Genomic DNA, 11,523 nt, shown 5'->3' on the forward strand with positions numbered 1-11,523 from the left:
CAGCTCTTCTCCGAGTTTCGGTCCAGTTTGTGCCTCTTGCCATACGGCACACAAACTGAGGGGGATGTTAACGTATTCCTTTTGTATAGATGACTTTGTATAAGCATATGATCACCTACGGATATGTACTGATTCAGCTAGGGATTCTCTTGATCTACCTTGATGACCAAGCATTGTAATCTATATATATGGATGTCCAGCCACCCTACGAGAGGTGTGCATAACACAAATATACGTGTTTACTGTATGGCCATGGCTGGTTGTGCGAACAGCTGTTTAGCAATCTAGAGCCATTTCATCTGCCGGCCAAGATTGTTCACCTGCATCTTAACTCCGCCTTGAGCCAGATCCTGCAATGGATGCCTGATTGTAATGCCTTCGGGGCAAGGCCGATTGGGAACTGCCCGCCTGGATGACGAGATGGACTGGGTCTCTCATTAGGAAGAAGCTTCCAGGGTAGAGGACGACCTCGTCAAGCACACTATCAGGGCAGAGCAAGCGTTCATTGCGAATCGGATCGCAGAGGACAGGGAGCTCAGGGCTGCCGGGGGAACAGGGCCTGGAGAGGAGGAGGAGGAGGAAGGTGCTGAGGGCGAAGGCTCTTCTGTTTCTATGTCGGTTTGATGATCTACATGGTTCTATTCAGGCTGCATGTTTATGTCTGGATATACCGTACTGAATATGAGATACAAGGATGTGAATGAGGAAATTTGAGGATTGCCCGGTCACTGTATGCGGATGAACCCGGGCGCATCCGGATTCGGCAACCTCGATTGTAGATGCTCTTAAGTCTTTCTGCTCGTACCACCATAGATGCAACGTGGGGATGATCACAGCTCTCATGTTGCTGATAGTGGAATATACCTCTAGTAAATAGAACGGACATTTTGAGTTTTGTGTTCAAAATCAATGGATTCGTTTAAATATTGATCACTGAGCAACTATAACCAGTAATCTCTCTCCCTCCTGAATGTCCTGAATTTCTAACCAAAAACTAAAAAGGGCAACACCAGCATGTAAGTTAGTTCCCATAAAATTTAAGACCCTGATAAGTGCCACACGTGTGGCACGAAGCAATTCTGTCCTGATGTTTTTTTATGGCAACTTTAGTTATAAAGCATGGCAACGTTCTGTTAGATGGCAATTTTAAATTTTTTTTTTAGGGGGTCAGAGCGGTGTTACTACATGCCACACGTGTGACACTTATCAATTGGGGAAAATTATCCACAGGTGTAGCAATTGTTGATCCAGCCCGACAATTGTCAATAACCAAAGGGTGAATTGAGTTCGTTTTCGGTAGGCCTGGCGATCTGTTATTGGAACCATAAACCAAGCACTCTAGTGCTCAAATACCTGGGGTAACACAAGACTTATTAGCTTACAAAAATTCCAATATATATATATATATATATATATATATATTCAGTACACCATAGAAAAACACAGGACTCGGGCTGACTGCAACAAGATGGGCGACGTAAATATAAGTTGAAACATAAACCAATCACTAACTCTAATACTCAGCCGAGCGATAGGAGTTCACAGTGCCAACCCAACTATACACTGTTGCTAGCTTAGGCCACTGACAAAATACTAAGAACACATAAAAACGTATCTTTCCAACGAAAATGGTTCTCGTTCATTGACTTGGATCATGGACTCAACTGCCGTGAGACAGTCAATCCTCCTGAGACCAAGAGGGAAGCAGTAAGGTAGGGTTGCTGTTTGATGGGCATGGGATCTTTGACATCATGAGCTGCGAGTGTTAGGGACTGGAGCTAACAACTGCATCCCCCAGCCTGTGCCTGCGACTGAGATGAGTTAGCATTGCTGGACTTTAAGTTCACATCAACCATGTCTTCCTGCTTTGCTGATGAAAGGGTCTCCATTCCAGGCAGTGCAGCAGCAATTTTGCGGAACAGAGCCTGGTCAAGAAATTGTGCTTGTTAATACAAAACAAGCAGAAAGTAATGTCATGTGACCAGTTCACAAGAATAACCCTATTCCGCTGCTTTTGAGTTCCAGAAGAAGAAAACTATGACCAAAGCCAGCTTTTATTAAATGAAATGAAAATATCTATTTTTAAGGCACACCTTAATGTTAAAACCAGCTTTAGCACTAGTTTCAATAAACATCACACCGAGGTCCTTTGCCTTGCCTTCCCCTTCCTCAATGGATACTTGCCTGTTGCGCAAGATAGCAATAAAAATTAAGCAAGAGAGGTGAGTAACATTTGTGACAATCATATTAGTACTTTACAAACAAAGAAAATCCAAAATCATTGGTGATTTAGCTAATGTAGCTAAGAAAAAAAATAGCTCAATTACACTCTGTGTACGTGTTAAATCCAAATTGACCCCATGCCAGTAATATTACAGTTACACTCTTTTTCCCTTAACTTCTTGTCTACCTGTATAAGGTGGTTGCTACCGTGGCTCGTTGCCTTACTTGACCCAGCAAATCAAACTCAACCGGATGTCAAGTCAAATGATGTACTGATTTTCAACATTGTTTGTTTGTGCGTGTGTGTGTGGGGGGGGGGGGGGGGGGGGGGGGGGGGGGGGGGGGATAACATGTTTTATGGTACATGGTTCAATTTGGACTTCGCTGGAATGTGGGGACAAATTCAACGCCCACAAGGTTATAAGTACACTTTGTACTTCAGTCATACTACAACATCAAGGGAAATTCCTTAAATGCATAATCCCTCAGTGAGACGGTGAAGGATCGCACAAATATCACGTGGTCTGCGAAGAATTGTACATCTTCAATTAAGGCCATGAAAATTGAGGTTCTGACCATATTGTAACGCATGCGATAAATTCACGCACCACGATGCGTCTGAAACTCTGAATAAAACAAAAAAGGCAGTTTGCTTAAAGAACCGACAAGTGGATCAGACTGAGTACAATCTGTTGTGCTCAAAGCAGAATAATCAGAATAGTGCTAGTTAATTTTGCTTCACATATTTGTTATGCTTAACTACGCTAGTATCACTCACAGCATGTAACAGAAGTTACACAAAACAATAGAACTGCAAATTTTGGTACATCTGGAGAGTACTTAGGATATCACATGTGACCTAGTAACAAATGGAAATACTCAAATATAGTGCACTCATTGAATGGATAGCAATGTGAACCACACTCTGACCTCTTGTCCACAAGGTCAGTTTTGTTCCCAACAAGCACAATAATGACATCACTGCCCCTCTCAGTGCGAACTTCCTCTATCCACTTCGACGTGTTTAAGAAAGACTGCCTGCCTGAAGCATGAAACAAAAAATATATAAGGGGAATGCCAGTAAAATTTGGAACTTTGCGACATCAGAAATCATTATTTGATGAAGAAATTATTTATGAGAGAGAGAAAGAGAGAGAGAGCATACTTGCAACATCGAATACAATAACAGCAACTGAAGAGTCTCTGATGTAGCTTGGAATTAAACTCCTGAATCTTTCCTGACCAGCTGTATCCCTGAAAACAAAGAACAAAAATACATGACAATGATCAGCACTCCAATGGACAGAACAGTCTGTCAGTAATGAGGTAACAGATGTGAGCATACCAGAGTTGGAGTCTCACAGTTCTATCTTCAAGGTACATTGTCTTCGACAGGAAATCAATACCAATCGTAGCCTGTTTAGGGAAGAACATAATACATGAAATTAACTTAGATACATTATTATAAGCAGACATTTTATCTATGAAGTACGTTAAAGGAAAATAGAATCAGAACAACTGATCGTCACTCCCACAATAATACAGCACAATGTTAACAAGCCATCATTGTTCACCAGGAAAAAAAAGTCTGTTGTAGGTATACCGATATACATATGAAGAGGCTCAATGTTAGTTAAGAGTTCAGATTGTGCATATATTCTACACTGCGTTGAAGGTCTTTAAGTCATAGAAATGCAAACGTTCCATATCTAATTGGGATCGCAGGTATCATAGTGAACTCCTAGAATTAGCAAAAGGTTCCGTCTGGGATCGCAGGCGTCATGGTACCTCTCTCTCTTTCTCAGGTTGCAAAGTGGCATTGAAACAACTCGTACGTATTAGCTATCATTCCCTACATTACATCCGCCAGAATTCTCCAGCAAGTCAAAGCTAGGCTGGCATTGAAACAACTCGTACGTATTAGCTATCATTCCCTACATTACATCCGCCAGAATTCTCCAGCAAGTCAAAGCTAGGCCGAGCAGCGTGGGCACATTTGTCACCAAACAACACTGCGATCCTGGGAAGACACCATTGACGGCAGGACAATTTCTCACGCATTAAATTCCAAATCACACAGAAAATAAGATTGCAGTGGCCACACGCCAATTCAACTTCCTCAGCCAGGGATCGTGAGCATTTCGTCGCTCCGTGATACATCACGGACAAAAGGTTGTAAAATAGCAGATGCTCAAGTCTCAAATACTGTAACCATGGATCGCACCAAGCCCCAAATAAAGAAGAGCTGGACACACATGCTACGCACCCGATCAACAGATCTAATCACCCGTTCACAGGGTCAGATTGAAACGCTCGGTCGGGCCGGATCTCGCCTCGATGACATGGATAGATCCAACCATCCCGGCTCGAGGAGAGGAAACGGCAAAACAGAGGAAAGAAACTGAAACAAGCAACAGGCGCGGGATTGGGGATGGGGAGGGGCCGTGCCTGGTAGGTGTTGTCGAACTTGTCGTACATGAAGCGGGTGATGATGCTGGTCTTGCCGACGGACTGGTCGCCGAGGAAGACCAGCTTGTACTTGGCCAGAGCCGACACGGGAGCCATCTTGTCCGGCGCGCGGCGGCGGCGGCGATATCAGATCGGGATCGGGTCCGGCAGGGCGGGTGGGTGGGTGGAGAAGGGGGAAGGGCGGGATCTCGCTCGCTCGGTGGCGCGGTATGGGTGGGAGTCTCCCCGAAGGTCTCGCCCTGCCCCTCCTTCGTCCCTCGCGCTCCCCGCTCCCCCACGTTGCGCGTCCCCGAGATTTGTGCCTGCCGTTTATTAGCGAGCGCTTGCAAGGCTGGAGGACCGGAAATGAAAAATGGCAAAACCTCGCTGATTTCCTTTTTCAATTTATAAAATTTATTAGTACTAAGTGGTAATAATTTTATAATGTAGTACGTAGTTTCTATATGGGAAACGCTTCGGGACGGCACGCCGGCCGAACTTTCGGCCGGTCTTGAGGGCCACGCTGGCTCCAGCGTCAATGAAAACACCCCCCGCGCAAGACGTGTGTGGGTGGGCCTCACACAACTGCCCTGAATCTTATCCTTATCCTTTCTTCTAACTTCAGCCCCATCTCTCTCCACGCCGTGCTTCTTCTTTTCCTTCCCCCCGCGTTGCCGCCGGCCAGTGGCTGCTGCCGTCCGTGTGCTCCGCCGAGCCGGGGGACTGCCCGACTGCTCGCCGAGTTAGGGGACTGCCTGACTAGTGCCGACCGGCGCCCGCTGCCATGAAAAAGGATTGCAGCAAATTACATCACCGGTCGTATCAAAAAACGAAGACGGTTGCAGCAAAACATCGTCAGCGTCGTCATGGGTCGCAGCTAGGACATGAAGCTTGAAGCTTTTTTCAATACCGGTTGTAGCTTTTGTAACCGCTGGTTGCAACTTTTTGTTCTTGTCCATGGCTTTCGGCTCTATGGTTGAAGCTTTTTTTTCGCCGGGTGAAGCTTTTTTTCATCGCGATATGAAGCTTTTTTGGTCATTGGTTGCAACTTTCCGGCCGGCGGGTGAGCTGCAGTCGTCAATTGGTTTTTCATCTTTTTTGCTACCACCGTTTTCTAGTTTGCTGGAAGCATCACATTTTTTTGCTACCATCGTTGTTTTTGGATGTGAACCACGGGGCGTCGTCGCCATTGATTCTGCAGGGGCGAGGGAGAGGTGAGGGGATGGGCAGCACAGGTGAGCAGCGGAGCTGCAACCAGCAGCTCAAAAGGCGACAGGCGACGGCGGCGACCGGCGACGGCGAGGCAATTCGGCAGGAGGCGACCGGCGAAGACGCGGGAGGCGCCCGGCTTCGAGGTTGGTCGTTTGCTCGTTCATGGCGAGCCCCGGCGGCGGCGCTGCTCTGTTTCCCGCTGGCCTCGTCAGATTTGGTTTTGGGGGGGGGGGGGAACCAGAAGCCCCAATCCAATGGCAACACTTGTCGCATCGGGTGGCTGGGGCTAGATCGGCCGAACTGTTCGACCGGTCAGCCGGCGCCTATCACTGCCCTTTCTATATTTTCATATTAATACGTGTTATGTATTCCCTCCGTTCACAAATATAAGATGTTTTACATATTTTAATATATACTACATAAGGACTGAAATAAGTGAACAAACACAATAAACCATGTCTATATACATCCGATTCAGACAAAAGTTAGAACATCTTATATTCATGAATGAAGGGAGAGTACTTGTTTTTGAGTATAATGTTTATTTAGAAAACATAAGATAGCGTTAGATTTATTCCACCTTGTCTTGTCACGATCGTCGGGTGGATGTTGCATGAGTCCTGGTCGTAGCAGGGCGGCGACGAACGGCTTAGAGCGATAGGCGGGCAGAGACGTGAACGACGGCCGTGACGGCCCCCGCATCGCATGAGGCCGCCGGGTCGGAGAAGAGGTCGAGTGTCGCGCCGGTGTTGGAGTAGGGGCGCACGGGGTAGGTGGCGGCGGGCGACGCAAGCCGATCTTAGATCAAAAACCAAAGTGTCGGATTTAGGGTTCCGCAGACCCTTGAGAGGTTCGAACTCTGGGGTGCGTGTGAAGAACTCGTCCTCCCCAGTCTGCCTGCTCGCTAATCTCACGGCCTAGCTCGATGAACTGAATGGAAAAGAGACACAACACTTTACCCAGATTCGGGCCACCTTGCGGTGTAACACCCTACCCCTGCTTTATGGTGGATTGGCCTCGAGGGGCTGAGTATGAACTAGTACAGTGGGAGAACAACCTCAGGAGGAGGAGTGTTCTTGTGCTCGATGAGCTGGTGGGTGTGAGGATGATCTGAATGATCCGTCCCCTACTACGGTGGTGGTGCTGCTCTAACCGTCCCCTACTACGGTGGTGGTGCTGCTCTATTTATAGGGGCATTCGTCCTCTTCCCAAAATGTAGGCGGGAAGGGATCCCACAGCGGCCAAATTCGAAGGGAGACAACTAGTACAGGCTATCCTAACAAAAGTGGTCTTCACCTGCAAAAGCCTCTAGTAGTGACGCCGCGGTGGGCTCGGCGATGACCTCCGTCCTGCCGTCCTGGCGGTCTTGGTCTTGTTGCACGGGAATGAAAACCTTTGACTGATTCCTCGGGACCCCGCGTCTGCGCTTGCCTCCTTAGCACCAAAGAGGAAACTGGTACGCTGCGCCCGCTGGCGCCCACCTGGCCTCGGTCGTCATGGCTCACGTCACTTGAACCTCGCGAGGTGAGCCTTGCATAGAAATCTCCGCTCCTCGGGAGCCAGCCTGGGGAGACTGCCCCTCGTGGTGGCCTTAGTGTCGTCCGCCTCGTGAGGCTTGGCCCCTCGCGAGGGTCTTGAGTTGCTGATGTTGAAGCTGGGTCATACCAGGCGGTCGAAGGAGCCACGCCGTGGGCCGCAGGTAGGAAAGTCTGGATACCCCCGTTCGCAGAACGCCGACAGTAGCCCCCGGGCCCAAGGCGCGCTCGAACTTGGCTTCGAAGCGAAGCCAAAGGGCAAGTGCGGAGCGCCGTGGTCCCTAACCGCCTGCGGCCTTGATCGACGCGTGGCGATTGATGGGATGTGGGCATCTCCGCTTCCCCACGCGGCCTCGGCAACCGTTCGACTTTACGAGCCCGTGCTGCATGCGGAGAAAACCATCATTGTGTGTGATCATGGAGGCCGGCGGTTGGCCTCCCTCAGGCTATAAATGAGGGGAGGGGCAGAGCCCCCTTTTGCTCATCTCCGTCTTCTCACCGCTCACTCCTTCTTCTTCCTCCTTGCCTTGCCATCTTGCTGTAGTTCTGATGGTGCCGATGAGGAAGTTCTCCGCCGCCGAGAAGGGGAAGGCCCCCAAGGAGGGACCTGGCTCGCCGCCGCCCAAGAGAGGGCGAGGCCGCCCCCGCAAGCACGCCGCGACTCCTGCGGTGGCTCCTCGGGGGTGCGGGCGCGCCTTGGGCAGCCGCGGCGGCGCTTCTTCTCGAGGCGGGAGCCGCCAAGGGCGAGGCAGCCCCTGCGACAAGGAGGAGCGACGGGCAACTGCCGCTCTTCCCTGAGCCAAGACCGAAAGGCAAGAGAAGTAAAAAGGGGGAAATCCAACTTGGCAATCGGAAAACGTGAGAACTCGAAATTCCATTAAGAAGTTTGCAAACCAACTACAGAAAGCAAGAAAGAGCAGTCGTGTCCGGCACCTAGACTAGTCTTCTCACCAGCGCGGAGCTAAGTGCTGCCACTAGGACGTGGGAGGGAGCCCCCGAGGCCCGAGGGCGGCACTCCGGAGACTCTGGGGCGTGTACAACCCCACTCATTATTACGTGAGTGTCACGAGCGGAGACATTCACAGGCACTGGGCAATGATTCATGGGTAGAACTTCCGGAGTTGCTGGATGTTCCAGGCGTTCTGGATGGGGATCCCGTCCTGCGTCTCCAGGTGCGCGGCGCCAGGCCTGGAGATGCGGGCGACCCTAAACGATCCCTCCCACATGGGTGAGAGCTTATGCGGCCCTTCCCTGGAGAGCGCCAGCCTCAGGACGAGATCAGCCACCTCGAGCATCCTGGAGCGGTCACTGCGGCACTGGTACCGCCGCAGCGCCTGCTGGTACCTTGCTACCCGGAGCAAGGCTTGGCGGCGGCGTTCCTCCCCCAGCACAATGTCCATCCCCCGCGAGGCGTCCTGGCGTGCCTCGTCAAACGCCAAGACCCGCGCGGAGCGATGCTTGACCTCGTGTGGGAGAACCGCTTCGGCTCCGTAGACGAGGAAGAATGGATTCTCGCCGGTTGGCTTGGTTGCGGTGGTGCAGATGGACCACAGCACGGACTAGAGCTCGTCCTGCCAGCCCCTGCCGCAGGCCTCGAGCTTCTTCTTGAAAGTTCTTGCCTAGAGGCCCCTCAGGACCTCCGCATTGGCACGCTCGGCATGGTCGTTGCTCCTGGGGTGTGCCAATGAGGCATAGCACATCTGTGTTCCAAGGTTAGCACAGTATGTTTTGAAGAGATTGCTAGTGAAGTGCGAGCCATTGTCGGTGATGATGCGATTAGGGGCCCCGAACTGGCTCACGAGGCCCTTGATGAACTTGACTGCCGAGCCGGCTGGGATGGTGCGAACAGCCTCCCCCTCCACCCACTTGGTGAACTTGTCGATGGCGACGTAGAGGTAGCGGTAGCCCCCGGGCGCTCGAGGGAACGGGCCCAAGATGTCCAGCCCCCAGACCGCAAACGGCCACGAGAGTGGGATGGTCTGGAGACCCTGAGCAGGCTCGTGGATTTTCTTGGCATGGAACTGGCGGGCTTCACAGGATCTTACCAGCTCGGTGGCTTCATTGAGCATCGTGGGCCAGTAGAATCCGTTGTGGAACGCCTTGCCCACTAGGGTGCGCGATGACGAGCGATGTCCGTAGTCCCCACCGTGTATGTCGGTTAACAGCTCACATCCCTGCTCCCTGGAGATGCATCGTAGAGAAACATCGTTTCGCCATTTCCGATAGAGCTCACCCTCCTAAATGCAGTAGGTAGTGGCCTGTCGAGCCACGCGCTCCGCGTCTTCCTCCTTCTCCGGCAGGGTCCCCTGAAGCAGGTACACCTTGAACTCTTCAGTCCAGCACCCCTCCTGAGGCTCGAGTGCGAGGAGTAGACGAGCTCCCGAGGTTGGGCCGCAAGCGGGGGGGCCCGAGAGGGGCGCTGGGGGGAGCTCCTCCTAGGGAGGTGTTGGTTCCGCAGCAGGAGGGCTGCTAAAGGCTTGAAGAGCCGCTCCTCGAAGATGCCGGGCTCCTGAGGCAGGCGCCGGGATGCCCTCTTGGCGATGTCGTCTGCTTCCTTGTTCGTGCCGCGCGGCAAATGCTGCTGTTCCAGACCCAAGAACTGTTTCTCAATTTTGCGTACCTCCGCTAGGTATGCCTCCATGTGTTCATCCTTCGGCTCGTATACTTTGTTCGAGAAGTTGACGAGGAGCTGGGAGTCGCCCTTGATGGTGAGGCGCTTCACTCCCAAGGCTGCCGCAGCCTTGAGACCGGCGATCAAGCCTTCGTACTCCGTGATGTTGTTGGAGACCTTCTCACCCTGCTAGAAGCAGAGCTGCACGGTGTAGTAGAGCTTGTCCTGGGTGGGCGAGATGAGCACGGCTCTAGCCCCGCGCCCTGACGTGCCGTCGAAGTACATGACCTAGCCGTCTGGTGCCTCGCTTCCTGGCGAGAGGGGTCGGTCCTCGCCTACCTCAGTGCTTGGAATATCGGTCCATTCTGTCACGAAGTCGGCGAGTGCAGCACCCTTGATGACCCTGGTGGTGCTGAACTCCAGCTGGAATGCCTGCAATTCGATGTTCCATTCGAAGACTCTCCCTGCAACATTGGGGCTCCGGAGCACCCTCTCCAGTGGGTAAGCCGAGACGACCTTGATGGGTGGCCCTGGATGTAGTAAATATGCCCTAGAGGCAATAATAAAGTTATTATTTATTTCCTTATATCATGATAAATGTTTATTATTCATGCTAGAATTGTATTAACCGGAAACATGATACATGTGTGAATACATAGACAAACAGAGTGTCACTAGTATGCCTCTACTTGACTAGCTCGTTGATCAAAGATGGTTATGTTTCCTAGCCATAGACATGAGTTGTCATTTGATTAACGGGATCACATCATTAGGAGAATGATGTTGTTGACTTGACCCATTACGTTAGCTTAGCACTTGATCGTTTAGTATGTTGCTATTGCTTTCTTCATGACTTATACATGTTCCTATGACTATGAGATTATGCAACTCCCGTTTACCGGAGGAACACTTTGTGTGCTACCAAACGTCACAACGTAACTGGGTGATTATAAAGGTGCTCTACAGGTGTCTTCGAAGGTACTTATTGAGTTGGCGTATTTAAGATTAGGATTTGTCACTCCGATTGTCGAAGAGGTATCTCTGGGCCCACTCGGTAATACACATCACTATAAGCCTTGCAAGCATTGTAACTAATGAGTTAGTTGCGGGATGATGTATTACGGAACGAGTAAAGAGACTTGCTGGTAACGAGATTGAACTAGGTATTAAGATACCGACGATCGAACATCGGGCAAGTAACATACCGATGACAAAGGGAACAACGTATGTTGTTATGCGGTTTGACCGATGAAGATCTTCGTAGAATATGTAGGAGCCAATATGAGCATCTAGGTTCCGCTATTGGTTATTGACCGGAGACGTGTCTCAGTCATGTCTACATAGTTCTCGAACCCGTAGGGTCCGCACGCTTAACGTGCAGTGACGATTTGTATTATGAGTTTATGTGTTTTGATGTACCGAAGGTAGTTCAGAGTCCGGATGAGATCGGGGACATGACGAGGAGTCTCGAAATGGTCGAGACGTAAAGATCGA

The 11,523-nt window shown here is 50.7% G+C and overlaps 1 protein-coding gene across 1 annotated transcript; it reads right to left on the reverse strand.

The window, feature by feature from the left end:
- Positions 1-1,373: 1,373 nt before the first annotated feature.
- On the reverse strand, positions 1,374-5,049 carry LOC109773288 (ras-related protein RABH1b). Its single transcript, XM_020331985.4, has 6 exons — positions 4,672-5,049; positions 3,569-3,639; positions 3,389-3,477; positions 3,154-3,265; positions 2,094-2,184; positions 1,374-1,925 (listed from the first exon to the last, which is right to left on the reverse strand). The coding sequence occupies exons 1-6, from the start codon at positions 4,786-4,788 to the stop codon at positions 1,779-1,781; spliced, it is 627 nt and encodes a 208-aa protein (XP_020187574.1). The 5' UTR covers positions 4,789-5,049; the 3' UTR covers positions 1,374-1,778.
- Positions 5,050-11,523: the final 6,474 nt, after the last annotated feature.

Source organism: Aegilops tauschii, chromosome 2 (genome assembly GCF_002575655.3).
Source record: "Aegilops tauschii subsp. strangulata cultivar AL8/78 chromosome 2, Aet v6.0, whole genome shotgun sequence".
Classification (NCBI taxonomy): domain Eukaryota; kingdom Viridiplantae; phylum Streptophyta; class Magnoliopsida; order Poales; family Poaceae; genus Aegilops; species Aegilops tauschii.